The 25,889-nt window shown below is 36.8% G+C and overlaps 1 protein-coding gene across 3 annotated transcripts in view; it reads left to right on the plus strand.

Annotated features, from left to right (window-relative positions):
• Positions 1-25,889, plus strand: part of LOC145681183 (uncharacterized) — a 99,516-nt gene that overhangs the window by 65,791 nt on the left and 7,836 nt on the right. For 2 of the 3 annotated variants that reach the window (XM_081752663.1, XM_081752662.1), the window contains exons 3-5: positions 10,407-10,532; positions 19,521-19,679; positions 22,896-23,030. In XM_081752663.1, coding sequence (XP_081608789.1) covers positions 10,407-10,532; positions 19,521-19,679; positions 22,896-23,030 — 420 coding nt within the window. The remainder of the gene's footprint in view (positions 1-10,406; positions 10,533-19,520; positions 19,680-22,895; positions 23,031-25,889) is intronic. The other variant, XM_081752664.1, reaches the window with a different exon arrangement.

Below are 25,889 nucleotides of genomic sequence, written 5' to 3' on the forward strand. Positions count from 1 at the left end.
TGAATACATGGAAATTCACCGGGATGGTAATACTGCATATTATGGATGCGTTAAAGTATCAAATAATACCTTTGACAAAGTGGATCCTTTCAAACATCTAGGATCAATATTAACAAACGAAAACCATATTCACGAAAAAATTAAATGTCGACTAAAAGCAGGAAATTCTTGTTATCATTCAGTTCAAAATTTCTTGTCGTCGCGAATTCTGTCGAGAAATTTGAAGCTTAAAATATATAAAACGATAATCGTGCCTGTTGTTCTGTATAGTTGCGAAACACGCTTGCTTACTCTGAGGGAAGAACATAGACTGAAAGTATTTGAGAACAAGATCCTGAGACAAATATACGGGTAAATGAGAAACGGGAACTGGAGATGGCAGAAAATTCATAACGAGGAACTACATAATTTATACGTTTTACCAAACATTGTTCATCAAATTTAGGAGGCTCAGGCGGGCAGGTCATGTAACCAGGAAGAAAGTAGGAACGCTTTCAAAGTCTTAACTGGAAGACTAATCGGAAAACGACCATTAGGAACACTTAGGTGCAGATGGCAGGATAATATTAAAATAAATCTCGCCTAGTTTTCAAGCCCTTTAATTTTTTCGTTAATTTCAAATACAGTAAAACATGTATTTAGCGGAATCGAACGGGACTTGCAAAAATTTCCCTTAAGGATAGGTTTCCAGTTAACGAAGATTAACCCATGGAAAAAAAGTGCGTGCATATGATGTACATACTGTGTTAAAAGAAGGTGCTGTACGTACCTAAGCCAATTTACAGTATTCATTTCTACACCCTCCATTCCAAAAGAAACCGAACTTTTGAAAACAAATAGTACCACTAGTGCCATCTGTTGTAATATTTTACCGGTAGATGGCGTAGTCCCTCATTGACAACTGGTATAAATGTCATGACATTTGGATGCACGGCAACAAAGTTATTGCGTTTCAACTGTCAGTGTGTTGTGTACATCGGTCGGAAAATGAGTTTCAAACAACGAGCTGCAATTGAGTTTTGTGTTAAACTGGGTAAAACTTTTAGTGAAACGCACCAAATGCTACAAAATGCATATGGTGATGAGTGTCTATCCCGTACGCAAGTTTACGAGTGGTTCAGGCGATTCAAATCGGGTAGAGAGACGCTGGATGACGACGAAAGATCAGGCCGTCCCAGAACCGGATTATCGGAAGAAAACATCGAAAAAGTGCGTGAATTTATCAAACATAACAAAAAATCGTCGGTGAAAGTTATTGAAATGGAATTAGGCATTCCTCAAACAACCGCATACCGCATTTTGACCGAAGTTTTGGGCCTTAAGAAGGTTAATTCGCGGTTTGTACCACACAAACTCACCGAAGACCTAAAAGTTGATCGAATTGCGCATTGCAAAGACATCGTTAAAAGTGCTCGGCAGGATCGAAACTTCTTGAAATCGATTGTAACTGATGACGAGACGTGGTGTTTTGAATATGAGCCCGAAACAAAGCGGCAAAGTGCTGAATGGAGAGCGCCGGATGAAGGAACACCCAAAAAAAGTCGCTTGGTGAAGGCAAAAATTAAGGTGATGCTGATTTGTTTTTACGATTCAAAAGGAATTATCCACAAAGAATTTGTTCAGCCCGGCCAGACAGTCACTGGAGAGTTTTACTTGGGCGTCATGAAGCGTTTGCTGGCAAGAATTCGTCGTATTCGGCCCGAATATCGCGAAATCGGCAGTTGCACTCTTTTGGACGATAATGCACCATCACATAGTTCGCGACTTGTAACTGAATTTTTGGTCAAAAATCACATTATTCGGTTGCATCATCCGCCCTATTCACCAGATCTCGCTCCGTGCGATTTCTATCTGTTCCCGAAACTGCATTTGGCGATGAAAGGAAAGTGGCACGCACAGATTGATGCTATTGAGAAGGCGACGACCGCCGTCCTAAAGACCATTCCAATAAAGGACATGGAGAAGTCGTTTGACAACTTGTTGGACCGTGCAAATATGTGTATCGATGCAGAAGGGGAATACATTGATTAATAAAAATGATTTGTTCCAAAATGTACATTGCTTTTTTGTTTTTTTAAAACGTTCGGTTTCTTTTGGAATGGAGGGTGTATTATGAATTAATACACGCAAAACTTATAATGAACAGGAAAAAAACGATGTATGCACTTAATTTTCCCAATAATCTGTACACACCACTGCTTGTCTGTTCGACTTTCCACAGAGACTTTATCCTGAGAAACCACAGTAATCATGTCAGTGTCATTTTGATGTAAAACAAACGTTGCAGTGTCTTTGAACTTTTGACATAATCTTGATAAGTCTTTAGCCTATACTCTCCTTCCAACTTAATGCTACATTTCTCTTCTTCCACCACCTTCTCTTCTACTTTCAGGTTTTTCGTATAATTCTGAATTAAAGCATCTATATCCGTTGTGTCGGCTTCTGTTTGCATATCATTGTCTATTTTGCTAATGCATAATCAAAAAATATCCAAATTTAGGAACCCTCTACCACATTACCAGCGCAACCAAGACGGACGGCAATATAAAGCTGAAGTATCTTAGCGACAGATACCATTAGCACCATATAATGTATTTCGAAGAAATCGGAGCGAAGTTACATCATTATAATCATAATCATAGGTAATCTGCCATTATTGGCAGGTCATTTGCCGCAAATGAGAAGCTGTCATGCTCCACGGTCTTCGTTAACATCTTCGTCTTCACGGAGAGTATAGGCTGTTTTAATATCGTCCATTAATTGTAGTCTCCTTCACCTCTCCCTCTCTTTCCTGCCACCATATCCTCTAGCATGTCCCTTACAGTTCCTTCTTAGCCAATGTCCCAACCAGTTTCTCTTCCTCTTGTTAATAATATTTAAAATTGTATTTAAAATTGTTATTTTCCCCACCATTTCTAAGATCGCATTCGTTTTTCCTTCGACCAAGCTAAATCTCTCCATTCTTCTCCACATCCACATTTCGAGTCTTTTTTAGTCATTGTTGCGTAATGTTCAGGTTTCTGACCCATACAGTACAATACTCCACACGAAGCATTTTATGAGCCATTTTCTCAATTCTTTATTCAAGTCCCACAAAATAGTATTTTCCTCTGTTAAAGGCATCTTTCACCATTCATATCTTTGCTTGTATTTCACGTTCACATTTCATATCATTACTAATAATACTACACAAGTATCGGAAACCTGGGTCACCTGTTCTATTTTCTCCCCTTCTATATTTGACACCGACCTTTTCCTTCCAATAACCATGGCCTTTGTCTTTCTAACGTTTATTCTCATCCCATATTCTTCAAGCTCTTTCTAAAGTTTTCTAACATTTTATTGATATTCTCTTCAGATTCTGCGACAAGCGCCATATCATCAGTGTACACCTAATCAGTCTATTTCCTACTGAAATGGCGTCTTTATTTTGTAGGATCTTTTTAACTGCGATAGAAAACATCTCTGTCGTTCTCTCCTTCCAACTGCATTCTCCTCTGTCATTTCGTGCATTCTCCTCTGTTATTTCGTGCATTCTCCTCTGTCATTTCGTCCCGTATTCTAATACTTACTTGTTGGTTTATATATAAGTTTCTTATGAACCTTCGATCTTTCCATTCCAACTCGGCCTTCTTTAAAATTTCCAACAACAATTTCTCAATTCGCGCGGTCAAAAGCCTTTTTTAGATCAATAAATACCATATACACCTTTTCCCCCCTTTTCAATAAACTTTTTACCGAACACTTTTAATAATCCAATTGCACCTCATGTCCTCAAACCTCTCCTGAATTCGAACTGTTTCCCCTAAACCGTTTTCATTTATTCTTCCATATAACCTTCTGTACAGAATACGAAGCAAAAAATTTTTGCTGCATCTATAATCCTCACATGTCTTTGGATTTCTTAATTATTTTGTGCTTGGTACTGTATGTACACTCATGTACAAAATGATTGTCACATGTCTATAAATATGGTTTTGTAGGAATATAATTTGATAACAAATTCGCCCGGTATTTCTTATAGTGTTAGTATGTATATAATCGGCAAATACATGTATCTGGCAAATTTCACGTGAACAGAGCAGTAAATAATAACAATAAAACGAAAATAAAACTTTCTTGTCCATTTAGCAACAGTTTGTTTTACTCCTTCTAATTTTCGTATTTATAATTCTTTTCCTATGAAATTTACCAAAAATGTACATTTCCCGATTAAACACATAGTATAAATATTAAAGTACCATGCAAAATCATTATCAAATTATATTCTTAGAAGAAGACACTTGCGACAGTCATTTTGGACATAAATGTACTTATCATATGTACGGCAGTATATGGCACATCTCCTACGAGGTAACCGGATGAGAAATACGTGAACTTCGGAATGAGCAGGAGACAGGTTATAGCAGGTATCTAAATCATATTTTCGAAATTGGTTTTCAGTACTGCCAGTTATGATTTTTTCAGGAGAGGGCGTTTTTTTCATATTGTTATTGGCTGATTGGTTTCTCTCTCCTATGCTCCCTTAACACCTGTGGATTACTTTTTGTAAAAGTCTCTACTTACTAACATAATTAATGCTTACATCTTGTTAGTATGCTTACTAACATACTAATAAGAGTCAGTAGTTGGCTGAGAAAGTTTGTAACATCCTTCTAGGATAGGAATGGAGTTTTACTCATAAATTACCTGCCCAAGAGTCAGATACTTAATTAATAATATAACTCTGCATTACTCACAAAACAGAAAGACAAACTAAAATGCATTGCTGTGGAAAACTAAAAAAAGGGAATTGTGTTCCTTCAGGAGAACACCTTTATTCATCTAGCACTGAAAACACAACTGGCACTACATTATCTACAGTTTCATCCCAGATCTATCTCGGAAACATTCGAAAATACTAGGCTGTTCCAGAGAGCAGGCATACCCTCCTTACTGGCAGCAGCCAAGATATTCTTTCTTTTAAAACAAAAGTAGATTTTAATAAAAAAAATAAACAGAGTTATAACTCATTGTAGATCAATTTTGTTGTTTACCATAGATAATAAATACTTCAGATCAGGCCCGTAGCCAGCCTCCAAATTTAGGGGGGGCTAAATGTAAATTAGGGTGGGCACACACAGAGAGAGACGCAGACATTATACAATATATATATAAAATGTCTGTCTCTGTGTGTGATGATGAATAATTTCTTATGCTCTTAAAACTAAAACTACAGCATGAAGGAATTATTATTAAAATTTTCCCCTATAGCGTTAGTACAGCTGTACCTGAAAGCTAGAATACTATGTGTCTCCTTTTTATTTTATTTGTTATGGCAACAAAATATTTCTTCCGTTTTCTCATCTTCAAGGAAATAAAAAAAGTATTTGTTAAAAAAATAGTTGGCCGAACGAACCAATCATTAAAATTTCCAAAGAATTAGTACAGGAAATACGTTTTTTAATTTTTGATGACTGAAAAAATATTTGTGAAACTTGAAAACATCTAGAGAGTAATGAGATTTAATACTATCTTCAAAGAGATTCTACAGAGAAGGGTCTCAGAATCTTAAATCAATATTTTGAAATACATGTGGCCTAAACAAATTTATGCATATTGGAAAAGTGAAATTAACATTTTACCTGTATTATTATTTACATCTCCTTAGATATGAAACTTTATATTTCTTTAAATATCACGCGCTTTCTTTACACTTGTACTTCTAAACATTTTTTGATCTTTTTTTTTTTTTATGGTGATGTTCGAAAGAAATAATGATATGTTTATGGGTTTTTGCTATCTACAAATTTATAAATTTCATAAGATTAGGAAACACAAACACAACACTCATATATACACTCCTCATGTTGGCACACTATAATAGAAACAAGTTGTACATTTGAACAATCACTAACAACACTATCACAGTATAAGTCTCCTTGTTTTGGATGCTGCCAATCTTAAAACAATTGTGTCCAGATCGAGGTTTCTGGTGATGTCCTTGTAACTCAGCAAAACAAGATCGGCACGGTGCAGTTAATGTACAACTTCTTTTGAAAAAATGCCCTAACAAAGAAGGAATTCCTCTCACCTGAAGTAGTTCTATATAAAGGTTGACCGGCTTCAGGGCAGAAATTTAGTAAAGAAAATATTCAAATTTACAAACGTATAATTTCTAATTGCTTTCTTTTTAGTAACTGAAAAAATACTTTTTGCATAACAGCTATGAGTTCCATTTTATCACAACACATTTCAATTTTTAGACGTCGTGGACCCCGTAGCCAGGTCACGCGGACCCCTGGGGTCCGCGAACTCCAGTTTAAGAACCACTGTTCTAGACTCTTTGGAACATACTATCAACAATCATTTAGAATGATTGCTACTAAAGTCATGTTTAAGTAAAAATAATCTGTTATAATCTGGTACTCGAGCATTCAAATAAGAAATAACTCCAAAAAAGTTCCCTGTTCTAGCGCAGTTACCTTCTTTCTCGAAACGAAATTGATAAGAGAAGTAACAGTTCATTAAATTTTCTTTGTATAGTACAATTCATATCAAAGTATACATGAAATTCTTCTTTACATTGTACAAATAAGAATTCGAGATCAGTTGCTCCCGTAGGTACTAAAATGTTTAAGTTTAGAACTAATTATTTAAAGAGCTATTTACTTATTTCTATTGAAGATATCTCTTCTTCAAAATGAAACTACATTAACAAATTGTTACTTTTGTGGGCTACCCCGTAGCCTCATGGGTACAGCGCTCGCCTTCGGCGCGTCTGGTTTCGGGTTCAAACCGTACTGGGAGTCCTCGGATTCAAACCGATAGTGATTTGGATGTTACTTTAAGCTATAGGTCCCGTTTCTTTATAGCCTCCCTGCTGAAGAGAGACGCTAAACTCCCCAACGCACCCTGTTTTAAGTCAAAGGTGAAATTTCAAATTTATAAAGCATTATACATATTATCATCTAATAAGGTTCAATTTTTAATTGAACATTCTGTTTTTCCTATAAGTGCAACTACTACCTCCGTTTAGTCCGCTGCATTCTTTGTTTACATACCAGAAGATTGCAAGGTATTCATTTACAAAATAGTAACTTTGCATGATTAGGCTTACGTCTAATGATCTGCTTTAACATTTGATTCTGGCACCAAAAATTGGCAACAATTATTAAATTATTTTAATATAAGTATCTAATTATTTACCCCCGATAAAGATTAAGTGAATCGAACTTATCTTTAGTTTAAAGATATATTATTCTAAGTTATTTAACAAATAGTCAAGTTGCTGCTACACTACAATTCTCATTCTTCAAGTGAACTTCGGTGCATCTTCAGAAACCAGCATCGACCAACTTTTAATTACAACCATGTTCAACTCACAACACAAGAGTAAATACAATTCAGAAAAGGAAACTTTTCTTACTCCTTTATCACGTGACATAAAACGTAGTCAAAATCCCCCACTCCTCTCTCTCTCCATGTCCAATATACACCCATACACCTGTGTGATTTAGAGCGAAACAGTTGTGACCCCTTGTTGAGGGATGCTGTTGGAAATACAATTTCTTCCAACATTTCAGTCAGTGTTCGAATTAAACTTTCGAACGAGAGGGGGATGCTTATGTATTGTTGCTGTAAATGTAGAAGGCGAAAATTTATGTTACTTCTGTGATACGAACCGGACATAAATTTTTACCGAAGGGAAATTTCCCCGGCATCCCCCGTTAATTCGAACTATGATTTTAGTTAGGGGGGCTGCAAAAAATTTAGGGGGGGCTGAGGCCGCCCTAGCCCCCCCGTAACTACGGGCCTGCTTCAGATGTCTGCATTTGAATTTTCAATACGTAAGAGACAGCAACAAAGCAATAAGTTTTGAAAGGAGCATGGTTTGTGGATCGAAATTACAGGCTCGCTTTTCTTTGTCGTTGAAGGAACGCTTTCGTTTAAAAAATCGCTACATTCTTCCAAAACTTGCGAAAAGCTTGCGTAGAGAGCAAGGCTTTTATAAACCTTTTCTAATGTGTGAGTGTGAACAGTGAACGCAATATGCGGAAACAATAATCTTCATGCTACTCCGTGGTGACAGGCGAGATCTGCCAACTTCTTTTCGCTCTCAGTACCTATTCTTCGTATTAATATTAAGGATAAGCCAACTACTTATTTCCACTTCTTTTGGTAAAAATTAAATAAATTAGTTGGCTACCAAACCTCCACACATTTGTGTTTTCTTGGTTCTAGGAAAAAAAAAATCTTCGGAAGTCTTATCTTCCAATATAGCTTCTAGTAGAAATTATGAAAATTTCTATCAAATATACAAGGTGGCCCAAAAATAGGTATGCAGTCCCGTACTGATCTACTCACTGTATTTCATATCATTTCTCATTGTTATCAAACAGGTAGACAGACCTAGCTTCTTTACTATTTGTTCTTAACTCCATCAGGATGCCGGCAAGAGGGATTGCTGCCGTCGACGGTGGCAGGCTGCCGGTAGCCAGCCGGCACCCTTCCGCGGCGGCACGACGATCTACTTGTTCAAAATTGCCGACTCTTTGCCCACTGTTGCTGACCGTCAGAGTCGGCAAAACAGTCGGAAAGGCCTCTTTCCGACCCTCTACCGACTCCTTATGCCGTCCTCTTTTCGACGACGGCGCCGGCGCATTTACTGCGCCTTTACGGCTGTTTGCCGACTACTCGGCAAGCCAGCTTTCCGACGGCGGCGCCGGCCCATTTAATGCTCATTTCCAGCTGTTTGCCGACTGCTCGGCAAGGCAACTTTTGCATTAATGTCCTTTTACTTATACCTTAAGTCCGGAACAGCCGAAGAAAATAAACCCATAAGCTAGAATGTTATACTTGGTCAATGTAGGGGTGTATACCTGCTTTGGGTCACCCTGTAGATGCTTCCGAGTAATAATGATTTAATTTATTTAAGCATTTTGTTTCGTGTCATCGCTCCTTGCACGTTGTTGTCCCAAGAGTCAATCTTCAATATACTTATAATTGGATTAAATATGAATATACAAAGTATGCCTATATGTACAAATAATAATATTTGAAATTAAACGCTTTGGCTAAGTACAGTGATTTGTAGTCAGGCGTCTATGCTATGCAAATATATAAAACATAAAACATTTAAATATTAATAGGGAAAGTAATATAAATATATATATTTTGATATGCAGACCAGACTGCATTTAAATATCGATATGTGTTGTCTTATATTATATAGTAATATTTGTTAAGAACTGGAAACACTGTTTCTACGAAATTTTAATTTCATTTGTTATTCAAAATGGAGAGTGTTGAAGAGAGTGTGCATAAGGCACGAGACACGAACATTTCTTCCAAAAATTCAAGTTAAGTTTGTTGTTTAAGTGTAATGAACACTAGTGCAGTTATTATATGTACTGTGTGTTTTATTTTATGTGTTAAGTGATAATCACCGATTAGTAAGTTACGATAAAAACCAAAAACAAGTATTGGAAGTTTCCACTGTTACAGTCCATTACAGGGGCGGATCCAGGACCGACTTCTGGGGGGGGGGCGGTGCGTTGTCATACTGCTACTTTTAAGGGCTCCAAACTTTGGGATGGGTTTTATTTATATATATATATAAAACAAAAAAGTTTCCTCTTTTGGGGGGGGGGAAATCGCCCCGATCGCCCCCCCCCCTAGTCCATTACCAGCTAAGTTAAGTTAATCACGAACATTTAAGAACATGCAAAACACAATATGCAAACCACATTTTTATTTAAATGTGGGCTTCACAAGTAGTACAATCGTATTTCGTTGATGGTTAGTGTTTTTGAAAGATATTGGTCTCGCTTGCGGTCAAAATGGGAGGTGACTTCCCTTGATGCTCAAAATCTTTCACACTTTTGGCCTGCTGAGGGATTTTGGTGAACCCATTTTGCAGAAAACTTGCATATACCCGAGTCATTATGAATCATGCGATCGACGCCATACCGACACATGGCCACAATCTCTGCCACATACTCTACTGAGGTTATGCGGTTTTCAAGAATAATATCATGAATCACTGCTTTTGATCTTCCTTCTCTTGGATTCTGATCTGTTGACAAACATCCCCGTTTAAACTGTACCACCCACTTCTTCACCACTGCATATGACGGAAAAGAGTCATATTGCTTCACTCATTTCCTTATGAATTTGCTTCAGTGGCTTTCCGTGGTGGAAACATTTGATACCATGTATCATGTTGATTTTAGTGAAATTTGGTGATTGGGCCAAGGATTCTGAAACACACAATAAGAATTTCGTTAGTAATATGAAAATTTGTATTCGCACATACAGAAATTTGAATCCCCTTTTGTTTTTCCCTGGCTTGCCCTAGAGTAATTGAAAATTTATTCTAACTTATCTATGGTTAGAGACAAATTGAAATAATTGTTTTATTTCAGAATGTTACGGCTGGAGAGAGATCTTTGGCCACTAACAACAATTTACCGAGAGAGATGAATGAACCACAACCTGCTCAGTCTGCAGGTTCTTCTGAAGATGGACAAAACTTCGCTCATCCACTACAAGTGAGTATAGAATTGAAAAAGAAAAAGGGACGAAGATGATAGGAAGGAAGATTCAATGCTGCTAATGCATTGGTTACAAAAGATGATTATATAGTTTCGGCAAAAAGGGTTGCTACCCAAATTAGAAAGCTTCATGTAACCAGTTAATTGCTCAATATTATATTATAAATTACGAATACAGGAAATCAATGCTATTGATTTTTTAGGTAAATATTTCAGGGAACCACTTTGTAGTAGACACTGTGTGCACAGGTTTTCTGGGATTTTCCCGTTTCTTTCTGCTTTCTTCATTAGGGATGCGCACGAGACAAGATTTGAGACTGTCTCGTCTCGAAAATGTGCTGTAAAAGTGATGTCTCGACTCGAAAAATATATATTTTTCTATTGGAAGAGCTGTGTCTCGACTCGAATTTTGTCAGGAAAATGCTGTCTCGACTCGACTCGAGCGCATCCCTATTCTTCATTATAACATTTCACTATCATTACCATTCATCAAGGGCGCCCATTTCTCTGTAACTTTGGGACGGGGGCATTCAGATGCAGAGGGCATATATATGAGGATTTTAAGACGAATTGCATTCAAATTATGCCAAATATTGTATATTCATAAATACAATAGGGAGGCCTACATAAACTTCGGGGGGGCCCGGGCCCCCCAGGTTTGGCGTCCTTGCCATTCATTAATCTCGATGTGGGGGAACACGGTGGCTCAATAGAAGAACGCTTAGATCTGATGCGTGAAGTTCGTGGTTCGATCCGCGGCCACATAAGTTTATGGAATGGTGGAAAACATCGTGTCCTTGGGTTTTCTAGGGATACTCCATTTCCTCTCACTTTTCATTCCACCAATTTTTTCCGTCATTATTCACTTGCTTTAATCATCGTCTCCATTAACTTAAAGGGCATGAACGTGTGACGTTAAACTGTAAGATTATATTACATTAGTCTCGATGCAAAATCGTGGAACGTTAAGCCAGAAATTTCATGGAACTATATGTTGCAACTAGTTGTTTTGAAGCGTCACACGCAGCTTTGAAACGTTAAAAAGAAAGCCCTAAATCTTCTTGTGAGTTCTCAATCGAATCATCCTCCTTACCCTCATTTGGCTTTCATCCACACTTTCCTGGAAGACTCAATTAAGTGTACCAAAACGTGAAGGAGGATTTTCTCTTTGACTTGGATAAGAATCAATAACATGTATCTTACGTTTGTGTCACTGCTAACTAATGACTGAAGAAATGAATATTTTGAAAGTTCAATGAAGGAGTTAATTTTGATGTAAGATTGTAGAGCTTCAATCGAAGGACACAGACATGTTGATGAATTACATCTCACCTCTAATATTCCTCACAGAATCCAGGAACTGTGTTATATCATGCGCTGTCGTTTTGCTCACATCTTAATCCAAGAATCTGTAAAATAGGTTATCTTCAAAGAACATGAAATGGTTCTAAGATTACATACTATTGCACATTGCAGTAGTGCAATGATGATTCCATATCATTTGGGGTTATATAATCAGAGGCTGACTCTTTGTGATTTGTCAGTATATTCCCTCAGTATACAAATACAGCTGGACTGTTCGAGCCAATCTGGCAATATTGGTTGCGACCTTCAGTAAATGCAAGATACAAAATTTGAAGCAATATAGTTTGTCCTCTGAAGTAGATGTATGACGAAGACAGTGATTTCAAAGCAAATAGGTTTTGTACCTTTCGTTGGACTATCTTCTGTTCAGACTATGAGACGTTTTCTTTAATTTAAAACAAGTAAGTAGTTCTTATATTTAATATGTCTGGCGACGTTAATATATTAATCCTTGTTAATCTACACCGTATAATAAGAATATAGTTTCATTATTTCTAACCAACTTCAGAAAAATACAACTAAAACTTTCAGATTTTAAAATTTGAAGAAAATCTCCAAATAATCCAAAAGTGTATACAGGCCCCGCGTAGCGTAGTTGCTACCGCTCTCGCTTTCGGTGAGAGCGGTCCTGGGTTCGATTCCTGGTGAGGGCACTCCTTCGAAAAAGTGTAAAAAGCTTTTTCAGGCCAGCCATCCTCATTGAGGTTTTCCTGGATTTTCCTCAGAGATACCTGAGAAATGCTAGGGTGGTATCTAACTTATAGGTCCCAGGCCGCTTCCTTCCCTTTCCTCGGACAGTGTGCTCGCCGAGAGACATCATCCCTCATACATGACGGGCTAACATGGCCTTAGATGCCGAAGGCCCAAAAATCTAAATCCTAAATCCTAGAAACGTATAAAAAGTTTAAGATTGTGAAATTTTTAAACTATTCAAAATGTAATTTAAAAAGTTCAAAATAATAAATTATTTAAAATATGCACTTCATTGAATTAGGAAATGGATTTGATAAAACTGATGTTATAAAACACACTGAGAAAAATGAATGGGTTGAAACGTGACCACGCGGTGTGGTTGAAAAGTTTCAAACCAAATTGGTTTGTTTGGGAGCGATTTGGGGTCACTTGCAACCCAACTGCATTAACCGTTGGGTCAACAAAATGACTATATGTCACTGTAGAGAACTTTAAACTAACACTTGGGTCATACCTGGTTAACGGAAAGTGTCATGATGCCTGAAACATATAGTCTAAAGAAAGTTGATTTACGTAAACAATTTAGTACCACAAAAATTGCAACATATGTTTGTTATTTACTGTCTATTTAGTCGAAATTATACAGAGTTATATCTTGACAGAGCACGATTACTATAGCAACGTAAGCTCGGCCCAAGCGGAAGGCTACAGACGAAGAAAATAGCACACTGCATCGAAGCCACAATGCGTGAATAGCAGTGCTGCCATCGTTTTTCTTTATCTGTTATTCATATGTCCTAGCCCACAAGAATAGCGATGGCAAGACTGTTACTCATGTAACTGTTGTCAGACTATTCACAAGATTAAGAAACTATTATTGGGACCAATTACAGAAAACACAATGGCGTAAATAAGGGTCCCACAGATCCCACATTGCGGGGCCCAAGCCATCAAGGGGCCCCCAAATCGAGAAGTAGGACGTAGAGAAGGGGCCCCACTCCACGCTGTCTGCGGGGAGACCCCCAAGCCTTTAGTTACGCCACTGAGAAAACATAGAACGTTATTTGTTACTTTGCATAAATGCCAAAAATACTGTGAGAAACTTTGAAGTAACTACTTCCTGGCTGTAAGCAAATGTAAATACTAACAGCCAGTAAATAGTTATTTCTGATGTGCTCGGAAGCAGGGTTGAAAAAAAAAACATTTAAAAAAAGTTTTTTAAGTTTAAAACGTTGTTTTGTTTAAAACGTTTTTAACTTTTAAAACAAAGTACTTTGTTTTAAACAAAAAACGTTTAAAATGTTTATTTTGTTTAAAACAATAATCTAAATAGGCATATATATTACATTTTTACATTCTTAGGTACTGCTTGCCATCTATATTCAACCGCTAGATCAAATTTCGGGAACTTCCCTACTCTCGATCCGCCCAAATGTTCAATCCCGGAGAAAGAAATGGGGATTTTCTCGATTTCCGTTCACAGAATATGTAGTTTAGTTTCTTTGTGTTACGTTCTACTGGTCGTCTGCATTATTAATTTTTAAACGCCCATTGACGCAACTGCTGTGTCAGGGCTTTAAACCTCAATGGCTCAGTCTTAAACCTCAAATTAAGGCTGGAAGATGGTTTTGATACAAATTTATTCATGAAAGATGCAGCTTTGCTGGTGTGCATTTTATGTATGTGGGAAGAGGGTAAATATCGTGTTTTTGTTTTGTTTTTCAACAGTTTTTTGGGGGCCATTCCCCCTCTTGTGGGATAGATTCATAAAAATTGTTACGTGAAGCAATTAAGTAGGTTACTACATGGTAATGTCGTGTATTTGTACTTCTTGCTTATATGGGGGAGCAGGGAGGGGGCAAAGTTAGCCAATTTTTGGAGTTTAAGTTTCTTTGATGTAAATTACATTTATTTTTACAACAAACATCAATAGCTCAATCCTTAATTAAGCTAGAAAGATGATTTGGTACCAAAGTATTTTTGAGGGATAAAGCTTTCCGTCAGTTGCATTTTATGTATTACGGCCGAGAGAGGGAGGGTGAAGTTTTTTTTTCATCAGGTTTTGGCGGGTTTTCCTCCCCCCTTTGTGGTACATCCATAAAAATTGGTATGTGAAGCAATGAAGTAGTCCCCTACATGATAGTAACTTGTATGTGTACTTGTTGTTTATAGAGGAAGAGGGGGTCAAATTTGGTTAATTTACATTTATTTTCGGGACGGTCCCATATAACACAAGATATATTTCACGGAAGTGATCTAGAAGCATAATTTTGTTCGTATACATGACGTGTGCAGCACATATGATTTGCATATGGACATGGTACTATAGTGGGGGAGGGGAGAGAATGTCTAATTCAATGAATGTTTTTCTACGTATATATTTTTTAAATATTTCCTACACAAAACGAATTCATTACGCAATGGCAGCAATGGCTACCATTTCTTATATTATTGTCACAAGTATGTGGCCTACACATTAGCACCATTTTGTCAGCCTACGGTGGCTGCAAGGTTTGCCAGGGCCCCGCAAAGTCAATATGTTCATATTTTTAATGATTTTTTTTATGTCTGTTCTTTTTCTACGAATACGGCGGGAATTTCACGAATGCTACCTCGTTGGAATTTGTGGTCTATAAGCTTTCCAATGGTGTATAACTCATGACTCTGTGATAATTAGGGGGGTCACCAGAGCCCCGAACGTGAGAGTCTACCATTTTGTTAAAAATCCCTAGCGGGTGTCTAGAGTTAATTGTGTTGTTATGCCGTAGACACTAATCATTATTAGCTACCCATGTTGCAAATAGAGATATATATCTTGAAAACTGTTTAGTTAAAATGTCATTTGCTCCTTGTAGGCTAGTCACTGCTCTTTTCTATGAGTTGTATTGTATTTGTCTCTGGAGCATATCTTCTAGCTTATAACGTGAGAACTGTCATTATTATGGAAATGATAGTGATCAAAAAATACCCAAGTTTTGAATTTGTGAATTTGGATCTTAGAATAGTGTATAGTGTGTTTAATCTCCGTTATTCTTGGAAATTAAGAAATGTTCAAATACTTCACTTGAATTTCTGATGGTTTAGTTATACGCACACTGATGTGTAGAATTTCGTTCAGTAATTGCTGTTATAATAAGAATATAACTCTGCTTGTAATTTACTCCATGCACAAATCCTGCGAAGGATGGGTTGTTTGTTAGAAAATTAAATTAGCTTCTTCAATCTGATATTTTAGTTGTTTTAAACATGTCCAACCAGCATCGAAAAAAACACGTTTAAAACAATTTGTTTAAAACGTTTAAAACAAACTGAATAAAACAACCGCTCTCGTTTTAATCATGTTTTAAACACTTGTTTTAAACATTTTGTTTTAAACATATCAACCCTGCTCAAAAGACGATATCTTTGGTGTTGAATTAAAACCCAAGCAACACGCTGAAGTGCTAATCATTTTGTGTTGTAGTGTTGGGTCACATTTGTAACCAACTGACGTTTTAACATTAACCACATATTGTGTTAAATCCCCTAACGTAACCTTGTCTTTTTAAACCCATTATTTCGTCATGTTTTAACTCCACCGTAGTCAATTCTACCTAATTGTTGGGTTATTTGCACTCCCTCTATTCTCCAAGCGATCCCACAATGTGCTGATTTCTTACCTCACGCTTGTTCACTTTTAACTACACGTTTGGTCAAACGCATTATCGGGTTAATGGAATTTACACTTCGTTGGGTCATATTGTACACCAAGTTGGATTAAACCAGGGATGCAAATAACCACTGGCCCGGGGCGACTGGTTCATCGGTGCGGGCGAGTATTTAATATCATACCGAAGGTAAGTAAATGATTTCTATTGTGGTATATGGGCTAGCAGCTTTATTCTTGGGCGAGTAAAATTTTGTTGCTTATTTACATCCCTGGGTTAAACTTATTAACCGGTTATGCGATTTTACACCAATTAGGTCGTGGGGTTGGACTCCTACATTTAACTACATGCTGGGTTGAATTTATTTCAACCCAATTTAACTAAACGCTTTGACCCTATTTGGGTCGGAGCAGTTTCAGCCACTGGTTAGGTTAAAATATGCACCGATAGGGTCAATTTCAACCCAATTATTTTTCTCAGTGCAGTAGGAATTGATAAACCATTATTCTGTAAAACCTTAAACCATTAAAAACTGTTTTGTAAAAAATGATCTGAAGTTTCTTTAGCAACCAAACTGATTCTATAATTTTGAGACTTGATGCTGACGTTAGTTTTTGGAATAAAAGAAGTTGTGCTTTCAAGTCATTACCAATTGAAATTTAAAGTCAATTCGTAGCAGAAGGTCAAAGACAACACACTTATTTGTTCCTTTGTTTATCAAAGTTTAGCATCTCTTTCCTGCGACGAGGCTATATGAAACGTGTATCTTTTATTTTTTTTTTTTTAAGATGAAAGGCGAACCGCCGTAATATATTCAATGCTCCTCAACCAAAAGTCCAAACCGTGACTGTTCTGTAGGATACATCCTTATTAGATCGAAAATGGCGTTCTTTCAAGTGTGTGAGTTCGAGGAATAAGTAATAGTGTGACGGAGTTAGATCTGGGGACTAATAAGGTTGATTTAAACCAGAGATTCTCAACCTGTGAGTCGCGAGACAGTTTTATGGTGGTTCGCGAAGATAAGCGAAAGAGATAAACATAATTAGAATCTAATACCGGAAAATATTTTTAAATATTATTTTGAATTTTGTTTTGATAGGCATATTTATTTTTATTTTTATACATACTGTTAAAAGAACAGCAAAAATAGATCTAATAAAATTTTCAACAGGTGCAGAGTTGTTTAAAAATCAATTGAAAGGGGTACGATATGAAACTAATGAGAACTGTATATTGAAATGTCAGAAATATACAATTGCAACAAAACGTGCATATTGAAATACAATTAAAATTGAAAGCTAATGAGGAACCTGAGTATGGTGTGATTTCACTAGTGTGGCAATGTTAGGTTCAATCTTTGTAACGCACTTTATCAAACCATTTAAAATACTCAATAACTTTTTTAACAACTGACCAAGTTTTTAACCAAAATTAGAAATCACTTTATTTTTCTTATCATGTGACCCAAAATTAAGGGATATATAAAGTTTTAAAATTTACAAACTGCCTTCATTTTGAAACAATATGGCGGATTAGACTCGATGTTTGTAATATGAATGAACTGACCAAATTTGGTTTCAATCCATTCCTTTTTAGGAAAGTTACTGTATCCACTACGTATAAGAAATGGATTTTACTATTATAGAAATAGATGGATATCGTGAAATCTCAGCAATAGGTATACAAAAAATCCCACGGAAGCTTATTTCAAATCAGAAATTATAAGAGAGTCGCTGGCAAGAGGATGTGATAAAATAGGGGCGTAATAGGAATTAGGTTGAGAACCACTGATCTAGACATTGAAACCTCCAGATAATACAGTGTTAGTTTTGGATAGGGGTGTTGTTCCAAATGGATAGGGGTAGGGTTACCAGACGTCCCGGTTTTCAATGAAAGAACTAACTGTCCCATAAACGTCTTTCGGGACGCTTTTTTGTCCCGGTTTCGTTCTTCAGAATGAAAATAAATCTCATATATGTGCATTCGTTACAATATAGTGATGGTATTACCATACATATAAAGAGAGAGTGTGAAGCTGGAAAAGTCAAGTTATTGGCCTAATAGGAAAGATTTTAGCTACTCTGAACGTATTGTTTTAAACTTCCATTCTTCTACATCAGACATATCTTATAAGACGTGTTTGAAAGAGGTGAGGTGAAAGACGTGTTTGAAAGAGGCATTTAGATTCCTAGTCTTACATCTAAGTTTCATTTGAAATTACACTTCAACCATTACAGAACTGAGTTGTTCCTAATATACTTTCCCATGTGTGGATAAATATTTCTAAAGATGCTGTGTATGCATTCAATAATTGTGGATTTATATTCTTTCCTTTATCTAATAAAATTTTCAGTAATTTTGGGGTTAAATTCCCTAACAATTTACTCTAGCCCAAGAAGTAGCAGTTAAACACATAAAGGCATGTATCTTGTTTAATTTTGAGCTGGACTTTCTTTTTGCGAAACTTTTGGAGAGCCTGCGTAAATCTTTAAAGAGATTAATTTTTTGTTTGTCGTTCTGAATTTAACGTAAATTTATTTTTCTTGCTAAATGCTAAATTTGTATTTCTTTTAAAGTAGTCTTTCTGGCTTAGGTGATGACGCAAAAAGGAAAAAAAAGTATCTCTAATCATAAATGGGAAGGTGTATTGTAATTGGTGCAATATTTAGGACCTACTAAACGCAACAAATCGGAATTCAGAACAAGGGATGCCAGGCAACTCTTCTTATATTACCTTTTCGCATTTTTTATACATCCTTTGTGGGACTTCATTTGTGTTAACTGTTATGAACTGGAAAACTGTGAGTAGTAACCTTGAAAAGACAGGTAATTAATTGATTCTGGCCACATCGGTACGAACCCTGACCTTATATATAGCCTGAGATCGGTGTCCCGGTTTTTCGTTCACAAAATTTGGCAACCCTAGATAAGGGTGTTGTCCTGAAGGAACAATATTACCTTTTTAACTTTCCCACGGTATTGCATTTTAAAATTGTCTTTCAGTTTTGTGGGTAGGAGTCTAAGGCAGAGTAATAATCTGCATTAAATATCCGACTCTTGGGGAGGTAGTTAATGAGTACAACTCCATCTTAATCGCAGAACGATATTGCAAACACTTAGGTAAAACGTTTGTAAATTTAGGAAATTGTATCACAATCTCAAAAATGGGACATGACTTGAATTACCTCTTCTTTATCCCTGAGTTCTCCCACAGTAATTAAAAGTTTTTTTTTTTAAATCATCTAGTGTTATAGACAAACTAACGTAATTGTTGTTTCAGAATGTTCCGGCTGAAGAGAGCTCGTCAACTGGAACCCCAACGGACAATAGTACGCCGAGAGAGATGAATGAGAACCCAACTGCTCAGATTGTTCATCCACAGCCTGATCAGTCTGCACGTTCTTCTGAAGATGAACACATTTTTGTCCGTGCACTACAAGTGAGTATAGCCTTAGAAAGATAAGCGGTCAATGATAAGAAGAAAGGTTCTAATGTTGCTGCTTAGGCATTGGCTACACAAGATAATTGTACAGTTTTTGCGAAATGATTGCGTCCCAAATCCGAAAGTTTAATCAATGCCTTAAGTCTTAACAGCAGCGCTATAGACAGAAAAGAAATAACAGACGCGTTTCGTTTTTTATACAAGATATGATTCATAAATTATGCACACTTTACCCATTTAACATTACTGTCATGTTATTTTGACTTTTGCTACAAAGTTTATATCCAATCCCTCATGGCGGTTCATGATATTAAGTCCCAGTAAAGGAAAAACTTAGAACTCAGAACTACTCAAGTCTCAGTGATGCAATTTTATCCACTTGTTAGTGCACAACTATAGTCCATTTTGTGTAATGTTTAAAAAATTCCAAAAAATCAAGTATATGGTTCTCAGATCTGAAACTTGTTTCGGACGTTATTTATTATCTAGTCTTTATGTTAAAAAAAAATGAAGATGAGTCTCATTTACACATTCTAAAATGGCCATTTCTAGGTTTCCAACCTCAATGTTCCGAGCCTTTTTTCGACGTTCTGAAATACATCTCAATGTGCAGAGAACAATGAATGTTGTCCAATCCATTATCTTTCATATGGTTATGGTTTGAACTCATTATCTTTAAAACCTAAAAAAAAAGTCATAGCGTTAGTGGTTGAGAGCTCAAAAAGTTCAAAATAAGCTCAGACGCCTGTTTGCGAAGCTGAAAATTAAATAAATACGTTTTCAACTCCATGAATGTGGTATACAAACTTAGGTAAAAAATTAATAAAAAACTAAATTTTGTCAGCAACCATCATTGGTTGACTTCAATTGGATTGCCCCTTTGCCAAAATCTACTTATAATACAATATTCCCCTAAATTTGCAAATTTAAACTGTATACTCAAGCAAATAAGGAGAATATTTAACTTTTAAACACAAGTAAACACAAGGTAAGTACAAAACAACGTTCACGACTGTTCTTAACCCCCACACGGTGCCGAATGTAAAGTTTTCTTTTTCTTTTTTTTCTTTTCTTTTTTTCTTTTTTTTTTTTTTTTTTTTTTTTTTGCATGGCAGGGCGAATGTCCGAACACACACACATAAAAATACAAAAATATTCAGAAGATTAAAAATGCCATAATTCAGAAGCATACTGATAATTTGCACTAGTAGTCCAACAGAATGGTACATAATAATAGGAATATACAGAAAAATCATATAACAGCAGTTGCCTAGTAACACTATTATTTCTATCTCGGTAGTAATCGATAATACTAGGCTACAAGGGCGCCGATCCTGGGGGGGGGGCAGGGGGAATTTACAGAGAAATCGGCGCCCTTGCTAGGCTGTTGTGCAGAGTAGCAGCAGCCAAGATGTTCTTTATTTTAAAATTAAAAGAAAAAAGAGGTTTTTGGGAAAGAAAAAAGCGGAGTTACACGCGATTCATTAAATGCTATCTCACAAGAGACGTATGCGAAGCGTGACAGCTAGATATTTATGAAAATTGGTACAATGACTAACTGTTTGTCGTTAATCATCGTGGTGATAGTCACTCGGTGCGGAAATCCCTTGTTTGCCTGCTACACATAATACCTATATCAAGCAGTGACCAAGTTATACTCCAAAAACGCCGGAAAAAGGCAGAAAATGTATGCAGGTAACCTGATACCTACGGGAAGGGTCACGTGACCAAGAACACGGCAGTAGTCATACAAACAGTGTTGCCATCCCAACACAAATTTATAGTTTTTCAAATAGATCGTATATCATTAAAGCAATTGGCATAAAACGTAAAAGAACATAAGCAAAAGATGGGTTATCAGTATTGCAAAATAAGGAAGATAAAAGGCTCTAAACTTGAGAGATTATGGGACCTGTACAGAGAAATAAAGAAATGTACAACAACAACAAGACTGCAGAAGGAACAAATGTATAGTATGGAGTAAACTACAACATACACAGCATTCAGTGACTAACGGGCTTGATACAGGATTCACCCAAAAAGGGGACATATTAGAGTAGCCGTAGGAAAAGGAAGAAATCCCATGTGACATAATGGGAAAATGTGAACATCAAATCTTCCTGTAGTGCAGAAATTCCAATTGCTTTTGTGTGGAATCGATATCTCGAACCGTTCCCTCGAGATATAAAACGAACTGTCTTGTGGTCACAACACTGCATAAAATTTTGCATGCCTTCCAAACCACAGAAACGACGTCGTAGCACCTGAAGAGAGCACAGAAAAGCTGTGGCACGAAAAGTAACAAATCTGTGACAAGAATGTAAGTCAGAATCGATTCGCAAAGATTAATGACCTTTGATAGGTGTCAGTCGAGAGTATAGGAAACGTTAGCATGTGAGACAACGATGAAGACAAAGCACAGTGCATTCAGGTTACGAGTAATATACAGGCGCAAAATATTTTAACATTACAGCAATACATACAACAGAGTATACACCTAGCCGCATACTCGATATGACGTATCAAGCCCTGGATGTTGTGCATGCTGTCACTGGATGTTGTGCATCCTGTGGTTTACTCCTTACTGTACATTTGTACCTTCTCCAGTCTTGCTGTTGTACATTTGTTCCTTTCTCTGTACGGACCTCATAATTTCTCAAATTTAGAGCCTCATATCTCTCTTATTGGCAACACTGATAGCTCGCGTTTTGTTTATTTTCCTTCACGTTTTATGCTAATTGTTTTAAAGCCATAAAATCGTATACGTTCTATTTGAAAAACTATAAGTTTATGTTGGGATGGCAACACTGCTCGTATGACACTACTACCGTGTTCTTGGTCACGTATTCCTTTCTGTAGGTATCAGCTTACCTGCATACATTTTTTATTTTCAGCCTTTTTTCTGGCGATTTTGGGGTATAGCTCGGCGCAGCCTCACCCGGCCACTGTAGCATATGCATTATACGTAGCAGGTAAACAAGGCATTTCCGCACCGAGTGACTATCACCGCAATGATTAGTGATCCACAATTAATCAAAGGACCAATTTTCACAAATATCTAGCTGTAAGGATTCGCATACGTCCCTTGTTAGGTTAATTAGGTTGTTTCTAATTGATAATAAAGACTTCAGCAAAAATGTAACAACATTAGTTGAAACTTTATGCTAACTCATCTAGTGCTATAGACAAACTAAAATAATTGTTTTACTTCAGAATATTCCAGCTGAATCGACATCGTCCAACGGAACCCCAACTGACAACAGTATGTCGAGAGAGATGAATGAGTACCCAATAGTTCGGTTTGCACGTTCTTCTGAAGACACACAAAACGCCGCTCCTTTACTACAAGTAAGTATAGGCTTAAAAATAAAAGGAGACGAAGATCGTAATGTTGCTACTAATACATTGGTTACGAAAGATGATTATTCTATACACTTTTGGCGAAAGGGTTGTGTCCCAAAATCCGAAAGTTTAATCAATGTAATCAGTCAATTGCTCAATACCATATTCTAAATTACGAACGCAAGAAATCAATATTGTCGATTTTGCAAGAGTTTCAAGAAACTATTTTGTGGTAGACAAACATTGTACACTTGGATTTTCTCGGGTTTTCCAGTTTACTACCGCATTCTTCATTATACCATTTCATTCATTTATGATCACCGTGTCTCTTAGTGTTCATGCAAAATTGCAAGACATTATAACAAAAAAAATATTTAATTTCATTCCATGTTCCTATATGTTGCACCTAATTACTTTGAAGCGTCATCCACAGCTTTCAAAAGTTCAAACGAAGGTTCTAAACCTTCTTTTGAATTCTCAAATGAATCATCTTCTTTACTCTCATCCTCATGTGACTTTCGTTCATACTTTCCTGGATGACTTAATAGGTGTACCAGAAATTTAAAGAATATTTTCTGTTTGACCTTGATAAGAACCAATAACATGTATCTAACGTTTGCACCAGTAATAAGTAAGAATTAGGGAAACAAACACTTTTAAATATTTTGATGTAAAATTATAGAGCTTTAATCTAACAAGGAAAGCTATCCAACTCCTCGACGAGTATCGCATTGAAACTTGCACAAGTGGAAGGACATATTGAAAGATGGAAATATGCTTACTCTTACGATTCGCAGCGTCGTCGAACCGAAAGTAGAACGATTGTTCTCCCATAGCCCCTGAAAGTTATGTAATGTGGTCATACATGCCAGAATGTGATACACTGGAACCTGTTTTCTCACGAAGACAAATATTGCAAACTCAAGATGATAACAGTCGGTGGTGATTGGGATCTCTGGTACGTCATTGATGAGAACCGATGTCAAATGGAACACGATACGATACACCAATCGTAAGTTCCAAACGAACACGTTTACCCGGTGGAGAAAAGGGACACACTGAAACCACAACGCAAAAATGGCTTTCTATGATAATAATAATAATAATAATAACTAACTAACTAACTAACTAACTAACTCTATGGCCTATGGAACCCGGAGGTTCAGTGCCGCGTTCACAAAAGCTCTCCACTGACTTCTATCCTTAGCTGATTGCATCCAGTTTCTACTTTGTATTCCTATCTCTGCGAGATCCATCTTAATATTATCCTCCCATCTGCCCCTAGGTCTTCCTAATGGTCGTTTTCCTATGGGTCTACCAGTCAAGACTTTGAAAGCGTTTCTACTTTCTTCCATTCTAGCTACATGACCTGCCCACCTAAGCCTCCTAGACTTGTCGACCCTAACAATGTTGGGTAAACCGTATAAACTATGTAGTTCCTCGTTATGGAGCTTCCGCCATTCCCCATTCTCGTTCCTCTTGGGTCCGAATATTCTTCTCAGGATCCTGTTCTCAAATACTTTCAGTCTATGTTCTTCCCTCAGAGTAAGCGACCATGTTTCGCAACCATACAGAACAACAGGCATGATTATCGTTTTATATATTTTAAGCTTCAAATTCCTCGACAGAATTCGCGACGACAAGAGATTTTGAACCGAGTAGTAACACGAATTCCCTGCTTTTAGTCGACATTTAATTTCTTCGTGAATATGATTTTCGTCTGTTAACACTGATCCTAAATATTTGAAAGTATCAACTTTATCAAAAGCATTATTTAATATTTTAACGCCTCCACAATTTGCCGTATTACGGTCCCGACGTACTTCCATGTATTTAGTTTTCTCTGCATTTACTTCTAAACCCATGTCCCTGCAAGCGTTTAATAAGATCTCTGCATTTATTTCTACTGTTCTCCTATCCTCCCCTATTAAATTTACATCATCAGCATATGCCATAACCTGGTGAATGCCGTTCAACTCTAAGCCCTGGTTGCTATCTTTGATTTTCCTTATGGCGTATTCCAGCACAAAGTTAAATAATAATGGCGACAACGCATCTCCTTGTTTTAGGCCATTTTCGACGTGGAAGCTCGTGGACAAAAATTTTCCTACCCGGACTTTACTTTGGGATTCACTTAAACATATCTTAATTAATCTAATTAGCTTTCTCGGTATTCCAAGTTCTGTAAGAACGTTGTATAATGTTTCTCTCCTAACCGAGTCGTAAGCTTTTCTAAAATCAATAAATATTTGATGTACCGGGGTATTGTATTCCCACTTCTTTTCGAGTATTTGGCGAATGGTAAATATTTGGTCGATAGTTGATCGATTTCGTCTAAATCCGCACTGATAATCTCCAATAATTTCATCCGCGTATGGGGTCAATCTTGCTAACAGAATATTTGAAAGGATTTTATAGGATGTTGACAGAAGAGAAATGCCTCGATAATTATTACAGTCAGTTTTGTCGCCTTTCTTGTGAATTGGAACAATGATTGACTCTTTCCACTCTTGTGGCAATTCTTCCTTGTTCCAGATAAGGAGAATGAGTTTGTGTATCTTGTTCCACAATTTTTCGCCTCCAGCTAAAATTAACTCAGCCGGAATTTCATCTACACCCGGAGATTTGTGTTTCTTTAATTTCTTTATAGCGGCTTCCACTTCTATTCGATTGGGTTCTGGAATATACGGTTCTGCGGTGTGTATCTCCTTTTCTCCACGCACATTAGTTTTTGGCTGCGTGTTAAGCAAATCGTCAAAGAAATCTTTCCATCTATTTAAGATGCTATCCGTATCAGTGAGAACTGTTCCGTCAGATTTCTTTAATATATAAGCACGAGGTTGATAGCCTTTCTTAAAATCGTTG

The sequence above is a fragment of the Thermobia domestica genome, chromosome 3 (assembly GCF_964235325.1).
Source record: "Thermobia domestica chromosome 3, izTheDome1.hap1.1, whole genome shotgun sequence".
Taxonomy (NCBI): Eukaryota; Metazoa; Arthropoda; class Insecta; order Zygentoma; family Lepismatidae; genus Thermobia; species Thermobia domestica.